The sequence below is a fragment of the Oryctolagus cuniculus genome, chromosome 4 (genome assembly GCF_051225735.1).
Source record: "Oryctolagus cuniculus isolate XC-2025 breed Fujian yellow rabbit chromosome 4, ASM5122573v1, whole genome shotgun sequence".
NCBI lineage: Eukaryota > Metazoa > Chordata > Mammalia > Lagomorpha > Leporidae > Oryctolagus > Oryctolagus cuniculus.
This window is the reverse complement of record NC_142870.1, coordinates 494,960-515,140: the sequence shown is the minus strand read 5'-3', so window position 1 is coordinate 515,140 and position 20,181 is coordinate 494,960. Positions and strand designations below refer to the sequence as shown.

General features: G+C 51.0%; 1 protein-coding gene across 16 annotated transcripts in view; it reads left to right on the top strand.

Annotated features, from left to right (window-relative positions):
* Positions 1 to 20,181, top strand: part of PCNT (pericentrin) — a 160,909-nt gene that overhangs the window by 33,599 nt on the left and 107,129 nt on the right. For 13 of the 16 annotated variants that reach the window (XR_016232182.1, XR_016232183.1, XM_089330409.1 and 10 more), the window contains exons 6-13: positions 1,048 to 1,103; positions 1,845 to 2,019; positions 3,172 to 3,308; positions 5,523 to 5,634; positions 7,328 to 7,574; positions 8,308 to 8,395; positions 14,187 to 14,361; positions 15,541 to 15,758. Coding sequence is in view for 13 of the 16 variants with exons in the window: in XM_089330409.1 (XP_089186535.1) it covers positions 1,048 to 1,103; positions 1,845 to 2,019; positions 3,172 to 3,308; positions 5,523 to 5,634; positions 7,328 to 7,574; positions 8,308 to 8,395; positions 14,187 to 14,361; positions 15,541 to 15,758 (1,208 nt within the window). In the remaining 3 variants the exon portion in view is untranslated. Of the gene's footprint in view, positions 1 to 1,047; positions 1,104 to 1,844; positions 2,020 to 3,171; positions 3,309 to 5,522; positions 5,635 to 7,327; positions 7,575 to 7,755; positions 7,930 to 8,307; positions 8,396 to 14,186; positions 14,362 to 15,540; positions 15,759 to 20,181 lie in introns of those variants that run through there. The other 3 variants (XM_008267246.5, XM_089330411.1, XM_089330412.1) reach the window with 3 other exon arrangements.

Here is a 20,181-nt window from a genome sequence, read left to right as displayed (position 1 = left end):
GAGGTGGAATTCATGTTCCACACAGTTCACCCCATGTGCCATCAGGTTTTTTGGTTAAGTCAGAGTTGGGCGGCCATTACCATGTGTGAATTATGAGCATTCATCACCCCAGGAAGGCATGCTGTCCCACTCAGAGGGCCTCCTGGGGCATTGCCTGTTTGCTTGTTTGTCCCGTTTTCCACGTTACAAGGTCTCAGACTTGCTGAAATTCCCTGACCTGGGTCCTCCCTGCCATTCTCCCACCCTAGGGACCAGTTTGCCTAGCTTCTTTTTCACTTTTTCTTGTGATTCTTTGTTTAGCTTCAAGCAAACTCAAATACAGATCTTCTATCCTCTCGCCTTTTTGTAGTGTAAAACATGGTTTGCTCTTTGTGCCTTTCTGTGGAGCTCTTTGTGCTCCCAGGACGCTTCAGTGCAGGCCTCCCCTGCAGCTGCCCTGAGCTGCTTGTGCAGAGCCTTCTGTGCACTTGCACGTTGCCCTCAAGGCTGGATCCTGGGCGAGAGGGTCCTCCCCCAGGTCCACCTCTGTGTTTACTGAGGCCTCCTGCCACTTCTCCCTGGTGTACACCTCTCCAGGTGTGTGCCTGCATCTCAAGTCCACACAGCTTAGTCTCCCTCTGCCCCGCGACTCATTTCCTGGTCCTGCCTTTCCTTGGTCTGGCGCCTGATGATCCTTCGGAGGGTCCCTGATGCCCGAGGTGCTGCGCGTGCCGTGTTCTGTGCGTCCTCCTTATGGTGCAGCCTGTTGGATCCTTAGACTGCTTCTCTCTCAATCCCAGTCCCTTGCTGGCCTCTGGTACGTTGGGAACCTGAGCTAAAGGTCCTGGGATTTGTATCGGTTTTAGGGAATTCCATGATGGGAGCCTCAGGAGCTGACCCTCACCTGCTGTCTTACGTCCTGTGTTCTGCCTGAGTGCAGTTGTGCTGTTACCCAGGCACGTTCTGCTGTCTTGTGGACACTGGCGAGTGCTTGTGGTGCGGCCAGTGTGTTCCAAATCCCTGAGAAGTGAACTTAGGGGTCTAAGCTACCTTTTGTTTTTCTTGCAGCTGAGCTGAAGGAGCAGTTACAATCCGAAGTGGAGAAAAATGTCCAGATGATGGAGGTACGTATGTTGTTTGATTAGAAAATGGAATTTTCTATACATACTGCTTTTCCTTTCTCAACACACCCACAAAAAGCCCCTCACTTTGGTTCAAACAAGAGCCAGTCAAACCTGGCATAAAGTGAATTGCATTTGTATGTGTGTTAGAAGTCCTTTCCTGTGTGTTCTGTGTTGTGTGTTAGCCCCCAGCTGTGTCCTCACAGGCTTGCCTGAGGTGGGGGCAGCGAAGTCAGTGCATGGGTTGTGGGGGGAGGGAACCAGTGTTGGGTAGGTTCTCAGGTGTTGCAGCAGTGTTTTCTAGGCTCCTCCTGAGTTGACCTTCTGCCTGCTCTCTCAGGCTATGGTGAAGGGCAGATGTCCGTCTGTGGTTTGGGATCAAACTCTAGCCTCTTCCCCATCCCTGGACAACAGGGGATTATTTCTTGGGGCACTTGGGAGAGAGCCCAGCCCTTGGGCAGAGGTGGGCAACATCTTTGAGACCTTTGACCCCTTGAAAGTCACTGGGGTTAGCATTGTTCACTACCTCTGATTCTGCCATAGTCCTTCTCTGTTCTGTGACTGCTGGCCTTATGTGTGCTCTGTTTGTGTCCTTCTAGAAGCTGAGGGAGTGGCTGAGCGGCCATTAGAGCCCATGTCCAGTCGGGGGGATGAGGGCCCATTCTTGCGATTGATGGGGTGATTTCAGTTCCTTCACCATGGATGTTCAACTATTGACCACAGTTCCTTTTTCTTTTAACCTAGACCCTGAAGCAAGACTGGGAATCTGAAAGAGCTTTATGCCTAGAAAATCTACGTAAAGAATTGTCTGCAAAGCATCAGTCAGAAATGGAGGAGTTACAAAACCAGTTTCAGAAAGAATTGGCAGAGCAGAAAGCTGAGTTGGAGAAGATTTTTGAAGCCAAAGATCAGGCTGAATGTGAGCTTCCAATGAGAATGATGAGTTGGATGGGGGACTAAGTGTTCCTCTGCAGCAGCAAACACCCTGTCATCCCACGTGTTTGAATGTGTGGTCCTCCCCTTGCTGTTTTTTTTTTTTTTTTTTTTTTTTTTTTTTAAGATTTATTTACTTATTTGACAGGCAGAGTTACAGAGAAGCAGAGGAAGAGAGAGAGAGGTCTTCCATCTGCTGGGGTTCACTCCCCAGATGGCCGCATGGCTGGAGCTGTGCCAATCCAAAGCTAGGAGCTAGGAGCTTCCTTTGGGTCTCCCACGTAGGTGCAGGGCGCAAGCACCTGGGCCATCTTCTACTGCTTCCCAGGTCATAGCAGAGAGCAGGGTCACAAGTGGAGCAGCCGGGTCTTGAACCGGCACCCATATGGGATGTTGGTACTGCAGGTGGCGGATTTACCCACTATGCCACAGTGCCGGCTCCCCTCCCCTTGGTTTCTAAAATTTTTAACTTATTTTATTTGAGAAGCAGAGAGATAGAGCAAGAGAAACCTGCCATCTGCTGGTTCATTCTCCAAATGCCTGGGAGCCAGGAACTCAGTGAATCTCCCACTACTTGAACAATCTTCAGCCTCCCTGGGTGCGTGTTAGCAGGAAGCTGGAGTCAGAACCAGAGCCTGGACTCCAACCCCGGCACTCTGATACAAGATGTGGGCATCCCAAGTACTGTCTTAGCTGTTGGGCTGAAAGAAAGTCTGCCTTTACGTCTTAGATCACTGAGCGCCCCTGACCTTCTGGGTGACAAGGCTGACCCTTCCTGACCTTTGTCCACTGATGTCTTTTGCGTGTCCAGTTACTACTGCATTATGACCGAGACAGTGGTGATTGTCCACTTTTGATTCTCTATACCATGCCTGAACGTGTGTGGCTCTTCCTCCTCCCCAGGGAGAGCAAGGCATTTGCTGAAAACAAGCTCTGGAGGGAGCCTGCTGGCCACTCCCCCAGCAGGACGTGCTCTAGAGGTGCTGAGGTCGTGGGCATCCAGGCTGGAGCCTCCAGTCGGGCTGTGCTCTGAGTACCAGTGGTCATCTTTACTCAGTGTGATGTGCTGGCCAGGGTTACTGCTGAGGAGGAGGAGTTGTCTTGTCATCCACCAAGTGAGACTTGTGCTGCCTTCCAGTTACCCTGAGGAACCTGGAGGCGCAGCATCAGGAAGCAGTCGAGAAGCTGCGTGCAGACCTGCAGTCTGAACACTGCCAGTATCTAGAAGACTTGGAGCTGAAATTCAAGGAAAAGGAAAAAGAAAAACAGCTAGAGGTAGGCCAAAGCTTTTTTATTCTTCATTATTTGGAATATTAAGGACGTTTTAAAAGATTCTGGGATTGGACCATTTTTCATTCTATTATTTGCTAAAAGTAAAGACTAAGACTACTTTTAGTATTCTTAGTGTTTGATAAAGTGGAAGGACATAGCATCAGTGAGGTTGACTTAATAATTATGTTCATTCTCATACTCTGATAGTGCATATTCGTGACCAGTATCCCTGAGACATTTGGAAGAATTCTACACACTAGGTGTGAGAGGCCACGTGCTCTGGCCATAAGTAAACCGTGTTTGCTGCATGCATGCTCAAGATGCTTTTCTGGTGACACCACACGTCAGCACGTAGGAGATGTCACCAGGCGTTGTCTGCAAACCTGAAGTGCTTTTATTACCAGGCCCAGGACTGAAGCTGTGTCCTGAGATTTGGTCAAGAAACCGGACGCTGGAATTAGTAGCTTTGTATGTGAAGATCTAGAAACCAGACAGGGCGGTCAGATTCCAGGGGTCTTCAGGAGACCTGTCCTGTCCACGCCCCTTCCCATCTCCAGCTTTGGGGCTCTGCCATATGCACCCTTCTCTCTCCCCCATTTCTTCCTCAGTGACAGTAAAGAGGACTGGGAGCACCTTGTGGCCCAGGGCCCGTGAGGAAAGGCTGAAGGCAGGTTCCACGAGAATAGAGCAGCCTCAGGCTCGTGCTGCCCTTGCTGCAGCCACAGCTCAGATGGGTTGCATCCTCCAGTGGCTCTTTGGGTTGCCATGGGACTGTGGCCCACAAAGAGGTGGGAGGCAGTGCATACTGTTCTTGAGCACAGTCCTCCTGCTCTTTTTTTTTTTTTTTTTTTTTTTTGACAGGCAGGATGGACAGTGAGAGAGAGACAGAGAGAAAGGTCTTCCTTTTGCTGTTGGTTCACCCTCCAGTGGCCTCCGCGGCCAGTGCACTGCGGCCGGCGCACCGCGCTGATCTGATGGCAGGAGCCAGGTACTTATCCTGGTCTCCCATGGGGTGCAGGGCCCAAGTACTTGGGCCATCCTCCACTGCACTCCCAGGCCACAGCAGAGAGCTGGCCTGGAAGAGGGGCAACTGGGACAGAATCCGGCACCCCGACCGGGACTAGAACCTGGTGTGCCGGCACCGCAAGGCGGAGGATTAGCCTAGTGAACTGCGGCGCCGGCCCCTCCCGCTCTTGATCCCTGTGGGAGCTTCCCTGTTGACTGTTGGAAGCATGTATCCTTGCTCAGTGGGAGATCTGATCTATGCAGGGATCCAGGCCCTGGACCTGAGTAGAAGAGAACATGCAAATTACTCAAAATCATGTATTTTCTTCATTTTTGGTATTTTGACAAATTCCTATGTTGCCAGACTGTAGGGCAGTGGTCCCCGTGGTTCCTGGTGGGGGCTGCTCTGCAGTATGATCTGGAGACGCAGGGCAGCATGTTCAGATACACAGGGTCACATGACCAGCTGGCCCGGGATCCACGCTGGCCTTGGTCCAGGTGCCAGCTTGTGCACTGAGCGTTCTGGTTATGGTGGTGAGCATCTGAGAATTAGTCCCATGGCAGGGGCCCAGGTCATCAGATTGTGCTGTGCTGGTCTGTGGGTTCATGGTGTGATGTAGAATACATGTGTTGAGGTGTAAAAGGCGACTTGCTTCCTCAATGTAGAAGCACAAGACCCCCTCCTGGTTGTGAGTGTGGGTCCTCTGGGCTGAAGCTGCTGCCTCAACCTCATACGTAGTGAGGACTGTCTCTAGAATGAACTTCGGTCCGTCTGTGTGACCCTGCACCACCACGCTGGCTGCAGGCAGATCCAGTCCCTCAGTGAACTTGGGTCCATCTGTGTGACCCTGCACCACGCTGGCTGCAGGCAGATCCAGTCCCTCAGTTGTGTGGCTGTGGTTGTGGGCCTACATGTGGCAGCCTTAGTGCTCTGCCAAAGTTGTGCTGGGAACAAAGCAACCAGTGCCTAAATGAGTAGTTGGTCGATGCTGCCTCTGCCCCTGGCCTGTCTCATGGCGAGCCCTTCTGGCTGCTGCCGCTGCTGGGTGTAGGTTGAGGCGTAAGCGTTTACTCCACACGTGCTGATCTCCTGCCTGGAGATGCTGGGCCCTGAGGTGGTTGCAGGTATTGAGAATGACGGCACAGAGGCCCCATGGGCTGCCCTGTGCTTGACCTTGTTTGATCTCACACTGACACTTCTCTTTTTCACAGTTAGAGGCTCTTCAGGCATCATATGAAGACCTGAAGGCTCAGTCACAAGAGGAAATCAGGCGTCTGTGCTCCGAGCTTGATTGCATGAGAGCCGACAGACAGGAGCTGACTGGTGAGTTTCACATGGAAAATCCGGATCCTTAGAAGCCAAAGCTGTGTATTTTTAATTGTTGAAACCCCAAACTAGAATTTAACCATGTAACAACCACGTAACTCACATGTTTCATATCGTAAAGATGGATACATGTAGCTTTGAGATGGAGATGTGTGTTGTGAGAGGACCTGTCTCACCCTTCGTGAGTCGGCTGACTGATGACTACCTAATTATGTTCTTAACAGTTGAGATCCACATTGATACGGGTTACTTTCAAGGGTGAGATGAGAATTTGCCAGAGGTGCTTAACTTGAACCTGAAGAGTATGATTGGGTGCTGTGCTGTGCCCTGCCACAAGGGTCCTGTGAGCTCCCCTTGTGGTGGGGGTTGTCAGGCTCCTCTGGTCCTGTGGAGCTTGGCACCCAGGTCTGCAGGTCCCAGGAACTGCAGCCACTTTTGCTGAGGGCAGCTCTGCCTTGGGACCCCCACCCCCACTATGGCCGGGCTCCTCTGCCACCTCCTTTCACATCAGGGAGTTCTCTGCTCAGTGTCAGGACATGGCTGCTCCGGGGAAGCCTTCAAACCGACAAGTGCTTCCTGGTGTTCGTCAACACACAACGCCTATAAAACTAGCAACTCTACTCTGCAGCTGTGATGTAAAGCAAAGGGCCAGGGGCAGCACCAGTGGGAACTACCCTCTGTCTCGGGGCAAGTGTGGCCTGGGCGCCACCTCCAGCCCTGAGTGCTGCCTGTTGTTGGGTGTGGCAAAGCTTGTTGGTTTGTCTTTCCCTTGAAGGTGTCTCTCACCAGAGGTTATAGAAGAGAGAAACTGATGGGGCCGCGGGCAAAGCTGCTTGCACACGTGCTGTGCCTCCAGCACGTTCCATGCAGGTGTTCATCCTGCGTCTCCATACCTGCACAGGGTACTTTGATTTGAAATTGCTGGCACAGTGATGAGTTGAAGTCCACATTGTCATGAACTGCTGTAGGCCAGTTGCCGCTTTCTGTGGACCACAGTTGTGCTGGTGAGAGGTGCTCTCTTCTGCTGTGTGACAGCCTGAAACAGCATATGTTTATTGTCTTGTAGCCTGACGTGGTGCCTGGGATTGTCCTCTGACAAAATCCAGGTGTTGGTGCCTGTGTGCTGACCTCAGGCCACTTCCAGACTCATTCAGCTTATAACAGAATTGAGTTCCTTGGAAATGTAGGACTAAAGTCCTATTCCTTACCAGCTGTTGGCTGGGGCTGCTCAATTCTTTGGGGCTGTTCCTCTCCCTGCCACCTCAAGTCTCTCTTAACTCCCCATGGCTCTACCAGGGGTGGAAAAACAGGGTGGAAACAGCACCCTGTTTTTTTTTGTTTGTTTGTTTTTGTTTTTTTTTTAAAAGATTTTATGTATTTGAGAGGCAGAGTTAAGAGACAGAAAGGTCTTCCATCCACTGGTTCATTCCCCAAAATGGCTGCATTGGCTGGAGCTGAGCCCATCTGAAGCCACAAGCCAGGAACTGCTTCCAGGTCTCCCACATGGGTGCAGGGGCCCAAGAACTTGGGCCATCCTCTACTGCCTTCCCAGGCCGTAGCAGAGAGCTGGATGGGAAGTGGGGCAGCCGGGACTTGAACCGGCGCCCATATGGGATGCTAGCACTGCAGGCAGCAGCTTTACCCGCTATGCCCAAGTGTCTCATTTTAAGATGACTGTGTTTGCTTCCAGCAGAGTTCCCTGAGCAGCTCTTGGTGCATGCAGCCCATGTGGAGGAACTGGAACACCTGAAGCAAGGCTTTGCACAGGAGCAGCAGCGGCAGAAAACCGAGTATGAGTCTGAAATGGAGCAACTGAGGATTTATTTTGAGAAGAAATTAAGGGATGCTGAAAAAACTTATCAAGAAGATCTTACCTTGTTACAGCAACGGCTGCAGGAAGTGAAGGAAGATTTTCCTCTGGAATCTGTGGAAATCAGGTATATGGAGCATTTTTCATCTTTCATATATTTCTAAGATATAAGAACCTTTGCTGGCTTCAGACCTAGTTTTGATTGTGATTACATGCCACTGTGGAGACCAATTTTAAAACACATTCTGTGGTCAGGACTCAAAAAAGCATGATGACTAACACTATACTCACGTGTTTTTGTGGAGTCAGTGGTGTGTGGCCAGCTGTGCGGGTGCCTGGTGGATGGCCTGTCGTCCAGGCCAAGTCCCTGTGCTGTGGTGTAGCCTGAACGCCCACCCCAGCTGTGTCCCGGCCTTGACATGGAGGCAGTAGGAAGGGGCCTCTGCTCTGTGTTGCTAGTCCCCAGGGAGTGTGGAGTGCAGGTAGGAAAGGGACATGTATAATGCTCTTTTTTTTTTTTTTAAGATTGATATATTTAAAATGCAGAACAACACGGAGGGAGGAGGAGGGAGATCTTCTTTCTGCTGGCTCATTCCCCAGATGGCCACAAAACTTAGGTGTAGGCCAGGCAGAAGCCAGGAGCCAGGAACTCCATCCATGTCTCCTATGTGAGTAACAGGGTCCCCAGTACTTTGGCCATCTTCTGCTGCCTTCCCAGGCACGTTAGCAGGAAGGTGAGCTGGAAATTGAACAGCTGGAATTTAAGCTGGTTCTCATGGGATGCTCGGCTGGTGAGGGGCAGCTTAATCTGCTGACCTGTGTATGTAATTTTTTTTTTTAAGACATGTTTTCTCTCTTAGTTCATCCTGTGTGTTTTTCGAAGAGATGTCTGAAGACGAAAGAAAAGATCACCTGGATCAACTTTACCTTCAACCTGGACATGATATGGTAATGGGCCAGTGTTTTTCTTTAGTCACTGAGAAAAACCTGAGTTTCCTCCTTTAATTAGAATTTTGTATCTCATATCATAAAATCTGAGTTTCGGCCGGCGCCGCGGCTCACTAGGCTAATCCTCCACCTGCGGCACCGGCACCCCGGGTTCTAGTCCTGGTCCAGGCGCCAGATTCTGTCCTGGTTGCTCCTCTTCCAGGCCAGCTCTCTGCTGTGGCCCAGGAAGGCAGTGGAGGATGGCCCAGATCCTTGGGCCCTGCACCCGCATGGGAAACCAGGAGAAGCACCTGGCTGCTGGCTTCGGATCAGCGCCGTGCGCCGGTCGCAGCGCAGCAGCGCAGCAGCCATTGGAGGGTGAACCAACGGCAAAGGAAGACCTTTCTTTCTGTCTTTCTCACTGTCCACTCTGCCTGTCAAAAAAATAAAAATAAAAAAAAAATAAAAATCTGAGTTTCTACCCTTTCTCTGATACCTCCTGACATAGCAGGTAGAGGAGGGCCTGCTCCTGTTGGTCAGGGTACCCCATGATGTCATGTGTCCTGCACTTGTCTCTGCTGATGTGTTTTCTACAAGGACCCGACACGGAAGAGAAGCTTTGCTGGAGTCCATGCTTCTGTCCCAGGCACCCTCCTCTTGCCCTGTGTCCTCCCAGCCTCTATGTTGTTGAACTCCACTCTGACAGTTTGAAGAGAGTGAAATTGTGGATTATTTTTTTCTGCTTCACACACTGAGTATTTTTTCATCGTATTTGTGTTTTTTCTTTTCTAAAATATCTTTACTTGAGAAGCAGGGCACTGTGATATGGGATGCTGGTGTTGTAAGTTGTGATTTTTTTTTTTTTTTACTTTTTTTTTAATTTAAAATTTTTTTAAAGATTTATTTTATTGTTTATTTGAAAGTCAGAGGTTCAGAGAGAGAGAGAGAGAGACAGACAGACAGACAGACAGACAGGTCTGCCATCTGCTGGTTCACTCCCCAGTTGGATGCAATGGCCGTAGCTGTGCGGATCTGAAGCTAGGAGCCAGGAGCTTCTTCCAGGTCTCCCAGGCAGGTTCAGGGGCCCAAGGACTTGGGCCATCTTCTACTGCTTTCCCAGGCCATGGCAGGAAGCTGGATCGGAAGCAGAGAGCTGGGACTCGAACTGGTGCCATATGGGATGCTGGCACTGTAGGTGGCGGATTTACCCGTTACGCCACAGTGCCATCCCCTGTAATTTTTTTTTTTTTTAAAGATTTACTTATTTATTTGAAAGTCAGAGTTATACAGAGAGAGAAGGAGAGGCAGAAAGAGAGAAAGAGATCTTCTATCCGCTGGTTCACACCCTAATTGTCTTCAATGGCCAGAGCTGCGCCAATCAGGAGCCAGGAGCTTCTTTCAGGTCTCCCACGTTGGTGCAGGGGCTCAAGGACTTGGGCCATCTTCTACTGCTTTCCCAGGCCATAGCAGAGAGCTGGATCGGAGGTGCAGCTGCCGGGACTCGAACCTGCGTCCATATGGGATGCTGTCACTGCAGGTGGTGGCTTTACCTGTTATGCTACAACACTGGCCCCAGCAGTCTGTGACTTAACCTGCCATGCCACAGTGCTGGCCTTGTGTTTCTTCTTTATTTTTTTTATTTTAATTTTTGGAAAGGATTTTATTTATTTGAGAGGTAGAGTTGCAGACAGAAAAGTCTTTGTTCTGTTGGCTCACTCTCGAAATGGCCGCAATGGCCAGAGCTGGGCTAGTCTGAAGCCAAGAGCCAGGAACTTCCTTCGGGTCTCCTACGTGGGTGCGGGGGCCCAAGCACTTGGGCCATCTCCTCCTGCTTTCCCAGAGAAAGTGCAGAGAACTGGATTGGAAGAGGAGCAGCTGGGATACAAACTGGCACCCATTTGAGAGGCTGGTGCCACAGGTGAAGGCTTAGCCTACTATGCCATAGTGCCGGCTCCAGCTGTGTTTCTTCTTGAATTGCTTCTATGCTATCAGTTTCTGTCTATTTCACCTCTGTGGAAAGTTCCCTATAAAACTGAATTGGATGATGGGATGTTCCGGATGTGTGTGGCCAGTGCAGTGGCTGTTCGCATCAGCACACATGGCTGTTGAGCCCCTGACACAGTGCATGCAGGTGGCTCACCTTCTCACACAGGCCCTTTGCCTCCTGTGGCTGCTCCAGGGCTGCCTTGACAAAGGACTTAGACGGGGTAACACACTGGCTTCAGGAGCGGACACGAGATTGCTCAGAATCTGGAGGCAGGGCCCTCCGTGTGTGCCTGTGCTCTTATTTCCTTTTCTCATAACACACAGCTTGGGGCAGGACCCACCCTAGTAACCTCAGTTTACCTTGTTTACATTGTTAAAGACACTGTACCAAAATGCAGTCACATTCTGAGGTCCTTGGGGTTAGGGCTTCAGTTCGTACATTTGAGAGGCACAGTCAGCCTGTGGCAGGTGATCTGCAGCCGCTGTGGGCCGCACCACTTTGCCATGTCTCTGGAACACTGAGTTCTACTTTCTCCCTTGTACTTATGGCTGCCCTTCCACCATGCACATTTGGGGGTTCCTCACGTGTCATCTTTGGGTTTTCTTAGTGCTCAGCCTCCTTGTCAATGTGTGGTCTGTTTTAATGGTACTGCCTTCTGCACTGTTCTGTCTTGTGCTCTGGGTGTCCTGGGATCACCCTGCAGTTTCACTCCCAGGGTGCTGTCCTCTCCTGCCAGCCCTGCGCCCGCTGCTTGAGGAGCAAGTGTCTGGTCTCCTCCCTGGCTTGCTCGCAGCTTTTCCCTGAGCTGACTTGGAGCGGGTGACTGAGCAGCCCAGGCTGGGCCCTCACCAGAGACCTGGCTTCACCCGTGCTTGCCGAGAGTGGTTCTTTCCAATGCTCTTACCCCGTGCTGTTGCAGAGCTGCCCTGCCCTCCTCGACCCTCCCTCCAGTGCCACCTGTGCCCTTCTCATGCTGTGGAGCTGAGCCGTGGCCATGTGTGCCCACTTTTCGTCCTGAGGTTAGAGTGAGTCTTGGGTCTCAGGCTCCTTCCTCGCTGGCCTTCATGTCCGTCCTGAGGTTAGAGTGAGTCTTGGGTCTCAGGCTCCTTCCTCGCTGGCCTTCATGTCCGTCCTGAGGTTAGAGTGAGTCTTGGGTCTCAGGCTCCTCCTCTGCTGGCCTTCATGTACTTGGAGCAGCTTTTCCTGCCTTGTCCCGGGCCACTGTGGCAGCCATGCTTGAGCTCCAGTGTGAAAACAGCCGTAGTCTCCAGTGTCTGCCTCTTACCAGACGTCTCCTCTGGCTCTGTGTTCTGGCTGGGAGGTTCTCTCTCTTCCCTGTGAATTCTTCAGCTGTGTTCCTCGCCCCAGCCATTTTCGGTTCCTGGAGGCTTGCTTTGCTGTCTTCCTTCCTCATGTCCCATGCTGATGGGGACACAATATGATCGTTCCGCTGTTGGCTGTCTGGGTCTGTGTGTCTGGTGTTGTAGGTGGGTTGGTGAGTATGGCTGTGTGCTTTCACATTGCGTGTGAAGCTCCATTTTTCTCTGGGGGTATCACAGCTGTCCCCACCTGCTGCCTGCAGGTGCTGGCCTCCTTCCCAGGGCTAGTGGTTTTCTCCAGAGACGGCTCTTCTAGTCTTCTGCTGGGAGCTGCTGCAGACTGCTGGCACCCGAGGATAGATGGTCAGGAGGGTGCGTGGCTCCCCACTGCTGCTGCTGTACCCAGTGTCTCCTGGTCTGTGCTGGCACTGAGTGTGGTGTCCACCTCCCAGTTTTCTCCCTGGAGCCCAACTTGCTTCACTCCTGGTCTCCCTCAGCATCTGGAGCCTGCTCCTTCCCTCTGTGAGCCTGGAGGTTTCGGTGGCCTCTACTTCCTGTCTTCCTGAAACTGGCTGCCATTGGTTTGTTGGCAGCCTCTTTTTTCTGTTTCTTATCCTCTTTGGTTTACCAGTTAAATCTCTTTTTTTCTGTAATTTTAACTGTATTTCAGGAAGGTGAGTAGATCGCAGTGATGCATTGTGTGTGGTTTAATCAGAAATTTGCCTGTGTGTATTAAAAATTTCAACAGACCCAGGTGTCCTTCCTGGCTGGATGCCATGTGGGCTTGGGCACTTGTCTGGTGGGTGCCAGCCTCTCTTTGGAGTTATGTGTCTGATGATTGCAAAGAATGAGTGTCTTCACCTGCCTCTGCACCATTGTTTCTTTGTGGTAACCGCGTGCCGTGCGTTTGCCCCTTCTACAATGTGGTGTTTGCCTTTTCTCTCTGGTCTGTGTGGCTCTCAGGTCTGGGTCATTTTCAGATTTTGCTTGTTGGACCTGACCTCAATTTTTTTTGTAAGATTTATTTATTTGAAAGAGTTATAGAGGGAGGGAGGGAGCTCTTCCATTTGTTGGGCTTACTCCCCAGAGGGCTGCAATAGCCAGGACTGGGCCAGGCTGAAGCCAGGAGCTCCCACGTGGCTGCAGGGGCCCAAACACTTGGGGCCATCTTCCACTGCTTTCCCAGGCCATTAGCAGGGAGCTGGATCAGAAGTTGAGCAGCTGGGATATGAGCCGGTGCCCATATGGTATGCCTGTGTGGTAGGTGGTGGCTTAGCCCACTACACCACAATGCCAGCCCCGTGACCTCATTTTCTTATGGGTGGGGCCTGCGATCTGGTGCTGCCTCACCACTGCTCCGCTTGCCTTTGGCTCTGTTTGCTTATTATTACATTGCGTGCTATTTTACGTGTCAAGCATTCTTGTGACCATGTCAAACCTTTAATCTCGATGTGAAGGACAGTGTTGGGCCAAATGGGAGCCTGTGTGAAGGCTGTTGGGACTCGTGCTGGGGCTTCATGGGTCTGTTTAAAGAGCAGCAGGAAGAGTCCATCACTCATCATTCATTCATTCTGCAATGTACACCCAGGGTCCTACTCCTGAGGCTGAGACCCTGCTTTGTGGGGAGATGGGTCATGTCCTGGTCACTGCAGGCAAGCCGGTGTCAGGCTCTGAAGTGGAAACTCAGAGGGAGAAAGATGCTGCAGGGGAGGGAGGAAGGGCCGCAGTGGCTTGAAACAGCAGGGGAGAACCTAAAGGCCATCGGTGTCAGTGCTGGGGCTCCCACAGTGGTCCTGGGTCCTGTGGGCTGAGGCACTTGGCCTGTGGGAGGCTGTCAGGAAGGCACTGGGTGGGGGCAGACTCTGAGAAGTAGACAAAATTGCAGGATCCCATGCACAGGAGGTTTGGAGGACATGGCAGAGCTATCTGCCCAGCAGGCTCCCACTAGAGGGATGGGTGCTATGACGGAGCTGGTCACCTCCCCTGTGTGCTGTCTTGGCCTGAGGGAGCCAACCACCTGAGTGCTGTGTGTGTGTATGACAAGGACACACCTGTTAGTGAGTAGCAGGTCATAGGTGCTTGGAGTTTAGGAGAAAGCCCCAGACCTGAGATGTGAGGTGGGCTGCACCAGGCCCTGGGAGGGAGGGACAGTGACCCTGAGAGTGGAAGAGGAGGTGCTGAAGCCAAGGCCAAGGTGTGGACAGCACAGGCCATGGGTGTGGACACCAGCCAGGGAGTGCCTTGGGTATTACAGACACAGGAGGAAGCTTCTGCCACGGGACACAAGGAGGAGCATGTGGCCTTTGCTGCGTGGGATCAGGGAGGCTGTCACAGAGCAGCACCCTGACCTCAGCACCACGTGCACTCTGTGGTCCAGTGTGGACGTGAGGGTGGAGGACCTCCGGAGATGGTAGACACAGTGAATGTGGTGTTCTCGGAGTTCAGCAGAACGTGCCTTCTGGGCAGTGATGGGCTCTTTGACATGTTCTGTGTCCTTATTCTACAGGACAACCTGACACGGTTACACGTGAGGTTGGAAGAAAGCTGCAGGCGCGAATCAGCGACGTTGAGTTCTCCCCTGCACCTGCAGCGGGAGGAGGACACTGAGGAACTGGAGCAGGAGGAGCAGTGTCACGAGCTTGAGCTGCTCAGAGCAGCGCCTGCCAAGGAGGACAGCCAAGGTGAGTGTTGTAGCTCTGGCCAGCTCCCCTCAGTGCTGTGACTTCATCTGCTGGGCCAGTGCTGGCAGCTGAGTACATGTGCATCCTGTCTGTGGTCGGTCAGGAGCCCATGTGTTGGGGCAGGTCTGACCTGGGTGGCAGCTCTGAGTTGACAGGCATTGCCTGGCAAGTGGGGACCCTCGAGGGAGGACATGTGTCATGTGGGCCGGTGGGAGACTCTTCTAGGATCCTGCTGTGCTCCTGGCAGGCCCAGGTGGCCAGATCAGGCCCCGCCTGATGGTCACAGCTAGTCAGACTGATGCTGGGACCATCTCTGGGGCCCTGGGGTAGTCATGGGCAGTGAGATAGACAGGACAGACCTCCCAGGTGTACAGTGTGGACCTAGAAGTGGATGGGCCGCCGTGGGTGGCCGTGTGCTGCCTGGAGGCATGCTCTTCTCCTCAAGTACGGCCCTGCAGTGGGAAAGCTGGGTATCCTGTGGTGCAGGGGAGGAGATGAGGTTGAGGTTCCTACCTTGAGAGAGTCGGGGGGACCAGACCCCCACTGGGGTGCTGTGGTGTGAGAAGCCTGTCTTTTGCCGAGAGCTTACTTGGAGCTGGATGGGGTGGACTGAGAGAAGCATGGCCCCTCCCAGGAGCGAGGGTCCTCCACACAGCACCTGCCCATCATTGCCTTTGTCCTTCCTCACCAGGGACGTCCCATGGTAACGCAGGACATATCTTTGTCTTTGGGCACTGCTGGTGCTCAGACACCCCTCCTTGTGACTCAGCTCATTGTCCTCTTCTGCAGGGGAAGACATGGGCCTGGGGGCGCAGGGGCTTGGATGCACTGGTTCCTAGAACCAGCATGGGGAACTGGGACCAGAACCTCCACAGGGATCTGATCTGAGGGCCTTGAAGAACAGGCGTCTGCTTCCATCCAAGAAAATACCCAAGGCTCACCCTGGCATGTGACCTGACAGGAGAGCCTTGGTGGCCAGGTGGTTGCTGTGCAGACCTAAGGGTATCCTGTGACTCAGGACTGGCTCAGGACTCAGGACTCCAGAGGGAGCCGTGCCCGCCTCCCTCATGGAGTTCACAGGGAACTTTAAGTTCAAGGTGTCTTGTTATCTGAATCCGTTTAGAGGTCACATGTGGGCCTTGCATGTGACCGTCCTCCCTGTTTCCTTGCCCCCTGCAGGACACGCTAGGGTCTGTCTCCAGACTATGCATGATGTGGCTCTGCAGGTTGACATGGATGTGGCCACCAGAGTCCTGGGTTTGGAAACCGAGAACAAGGTTAAACTTAGTCTTCTTCAAACTGAGCTCAAGGAAGAAATTGAACTTTTGAAAATAGAAAACCGGAACTTACACGAGAAGCTGCAGCACGAAGTCCGCCTGAAGGAGGACTTGGAGAAAGTAAGTAGTGGTCTCCTGTCCCAGAGACCCCACTCTCGAGGCCCAGGGACAGCTCCAGACCACTCATGTCTCCCCTCAGCAAGTCGCCTCCTGTCCCAGAAACCCCACTCTCGAGGCCCAGGGACAGCTCAAGACCACACATGTCACATTTGTAAGGTTTCAGTCCACACAGATTCCTGAAAGTGATGACTGGAGAGAGCTTTGTCGATCAGCACAGGAGTCCATCCTAGCCAGTGCAGAGTGAGTGAGTGAGTGAGTTTGTTTGTTTGTTTGTTTCTTTCTTTCTTTCTTTCTTTCTTTCTTTCTTTCTTTCTTTCATTTATTTATTTATTTATATTTTTTGACAGGCAGAGTGGACAGTGAGAGAGAGAGACAGAGAGAAAGGTCTTCCTTTTGCCGTTGGTTCACCCTCCAATGGCCGCCGTGGCCGGTGCACCGCGCTGATCCAATGGCAGGAGCCAGGTGCTTCTCCTGGTCTCCCATGGGGTGCAGGGCCCAAGGACTTGGGCCATCCTCCACTGCACTCCCGGGCCACAGCAGAGAGCTGGTGCCAGTGCAGAGTTCTTTCTCAGCAGCTGCCCCGTGTCCTCCGAGGGCCCAGGAAGGGCATAAGACACTGAGTTGTAGCACTTAGCTCCCTGTGACGTTGTTCATCCCATGTCTTACGCTGCCCTCTGAGTTCTCCAGGCTCTTGTTGGTGACAGCTGTGCAGCATGGAAAATGCAGTCTCCTTTGCCAGCCGTTTGCAGGTGTGATAAAGATACTCTTTAGCCTGCAGGCATTGATAGAAGGATCAGACACACGTGTCCACACAGCTGTTACTGGGCTTCATTTTGCAGCAAGTGCAATTTAAGATTTTATCAAGGTTGGGATAATAGAAATAAAGTGAGCTTCTTTCCATAATGCGTATTTTGACTGAATTGTATTCCCTGATTGTCGTGTGTGACTGTTCTCATTCCTTGTTCTTCCCTGTGAATGTCTTTTTGGGTTTTCATTCTGTCAAAACAGTTTCACAGGGAGCAGTTACTACTGCAACTGTAATCACCCTGTTATTTTTTTAAACGGAGGCTTTGGTGAGGATTTTGAGCAAGATATACAGGCAAGATTAGAGCTTCTGGAATGTGTGGCCAGCCGTGAAGGTTGGTAGCAGTGAACTCACTGGCAATATGCAATGATCAGGGCATGGCCTTTTCAGGCACTGTTATTATTATTTTTAATATATTGATTTTTTGAAAGGCAGAGCAAGAGAGAGAGAGAGATTGAGAATACTCTTTCATCCCTGGACTGTTCCCAAGATGGCTGCAATGACTGGGGCTGGGCCAGGCAGAAGCCTTGAGTCTGGAACGCCATCCAAGGTCTCCCATGTGGATGGCAGGTGCTCAAGTACTTGTGCCATCATCTGCTGCTTTCTTAGGCACATTAGCCGAGAGCTGGATTGGAAGTGGAGTTGCTGAGATTCAAACCTGCAGTCTGGTATGGGATGCTGGTGTGGCAAACAGTGGCTTAACCCACCGTGCCACACCGCAGGCCCTCAGGCACTGTTGACTGAGACAGACGTTTCCTGTGTGACTGCCACGCTCAAGAGTGTGTTTTCCCCAGGCCACTGTTTTATTCTTTTGCTGGGACAAGGATGTGCCTGGCTCTCTCTTTAATTTTGTTAATTTTGCCTTAAATATTTTGAAGGTTTTACTTTGTATGTTTATGATTGTAGTTCCTAAAAGCTTTACCCTTTCTGAAATACCTTTTTTTCTCTCCTGTGATACTTTGTCCTGAAATCTGCTCTCGTGAATCTGGTGGTTCTAGCCTTAATGGGCATTTTGTTGAGTGATGCACCTTTTAAATGCAGTTTTCATTTTTAAGTGGACAGCATGTAGTTAAGGTATTATTAAACCCATCCTGACAAATCTCTCCCTTTTAATTGGAACACTGAGTCTGTTAATAGTTTTTTCTTTGCTTTTTTTTTAAAATTTTTTTTACCATTTATTTACTTATTTGAAAGGCAGAGATACAGAGAGAGAGAGACAGAGAATGTAGGTGTTCCTAGCAATATCTTAACTGCTGCACCAAACACCTCCCCCTGTTGTTAGTTTTTTTATGTGCCATATGTTTTGAGAAGTTTGTTTTTACTGTTGTTTTCTGTTTTTGGGGAAAGGGATTCCTCTGTTCCTTTTTTCTTCCCTTTTGGATTATTTGAATTTTTCTTAAAGATTTATTTATTTGTTTGAAAGTCACAGTTACACAGAGAGAGAAAGAGAGAGAGAGAGAGAGAGGGAGGGAGGGAGGGAGAGGTAGAGAGGTCTTCCCTCTGCTGGTTCAGTCCCCAAATGGCTGCAATGGCCCGAGCTGGGCTGATCTGATGCCAGGAGCCAGGAGCCAGGAGCTTCTTCCGGATCTCCCATGCAGGTGCAGTGGCACAAGGATTTGGATCATCTTCTCCTGCTTTCCCAGGCCTTAACAGAGAGCTGGATTAGAAGTGCTGGCGCCCATATGGGATGCTGGCACTGCAGGCAGCAGCTTTACCCACTACACCACAGTGCCAGCCCCTGAATTTTTCTACAATTGATTTTAATGTATCCGTTAAGTTATGAAGGATCTTCAAAATGTTCATGAAAAATATGTTTATGCAAAAACTACATGGATTTAAATTTTTTTGCACCAAAATAAATTTACCTTTTAACTCCCATTTTCCACACGCATTTTGAAGTATTGTATACTTTCAGGTAAACCCTAAGATCTTGTGGTTGTGGGAGATGCATGCTCACTTTTCTGCACTTTGTTTTCACAGCTGTTATCCACCCATGCTGTGACCGCCATAGTTTGATCAGTGTTGTAAGAGCAACTTGGACCTGTCATGGGTGTTTGAAGGAAGTCAAGAGCATAGACTTGCCCTTGCCATTCCTGTTGCCCTTGGCTTTTTTAGGAGATTTATTTACTTATTTAAAAGGCAGAGTTCAGAGAGAGAAGGGTGAGGGAAAAACAGAGAGAGAGAAAAAGAGATATCTTCTCCAAATGGACATAATGGCAGGAGCTAGGCTGACCCAAAGCTTCTTTTGGGTCTCTCATAGCAGTGCAGGGCCCAGGGACTTGAGCCATCTTCTGGTGCCTTTCCCAGCCATGTTAGCTGGTTACCAGATAGGAACTGGAGCAGCCAGGATTTGAACCGACATCCATACGGGGTGCTGGCATTGCAGGTGGCATCTTTTTTTTTTTTTTTTTTTTTTTTTTTTTTTTGGCAGGTAGAGTTGTAGACAGTGAGAGAGAGAGACAGAGAGAAAGGTCTTCCTTCTGTTGGTTCACCCCCCAAGTGGCTGCTATGTCCGGCGCTGCGCCGATCCGAAGCCAGGAGCCAGGTGCTTCCTCCTGGTCTCCCATGTGGGTGCAGGGGCCCAAGCACTTGGGCCATCCTCCACTGCTTTCCCAGGCCACAGCAGAGAGCTGGACTGGAAGAGGAGCAACCGGGACTAGAACCTGGAGCCCATATGGGATGCTGGCGCCACAGGTGGAGGATTAACCAAGTGAGCCACGGCGCCGGCCCCTGTGTTATATTTTCTTTAAGAGTATTGGTGTTGGTTTGTTGTTTCCCTAGGCAGTTAACCTGGCTGAACTCACACACCATACACCATCTCCTCTGGGTTGGGTTGCAGTGTGGCATTGGTTCAGTTCCTTTAGCCCTAGCTAGCCTGTTGTGGGAGTCTGCCCCCAGTATGGACCAGGGGGCCAACCTCTGGCTTGGGAAGGGTGTATTCTTATTCCTAAGGGCTTCCCCCTCACTTTGCACTTTTGGTTGAAACTACGGTGGTGGAATTCCTGTGCATGACAGAGTTGGACCTTGCTCAGAGGGAAGTGAGCCGGTGCTGCTGCTTTCTTCTGAGAGTCAAGCCGCTTCTCCAGGCTCTGCCTGCTTTTGGTTCTCTCCTGTGATTTCAGTAATTTCTTCTATTTTATTCAGCGTTTATTGTCATTATATGGTTTAGCTGCTCAGCCATCCCTAGGAGCGAGGGGCAGACTTGACTTGTGAAGAAGGGAGGACAGTCCCACATACCTTGTTTTGTTTCTTGTTGTTGATGTGCAGTGGTTTATTGACCTACTTTCTTCCTTTTTAAACATACTTTAAGTCTTTAGCTTTCTTGTTCAATTCCCTTTCTTACAAAATTACCTTTGAAGTTACTAGTTTAGTTTATTGATCTTTGCTCAAGTTCTTTGTACGTCCTGGCATACAAATTGCACAGACCAGAGACTGGAACTCATTCCTCTGTGGCTTTTCTCATGGATGTGTCTTCGGCTGCTGCAGAGGGTGCTGTCCTTTCTGCTGTGGGGCACTTGGCCTAAGACACAGGGTGCCTCGTGAGTTAGCGTGGCTGGATTTGGTCTCAGTCTCGACGCAGAATGCCTCCAGCCCGTCTTTGCTACACTATTGTGTGTG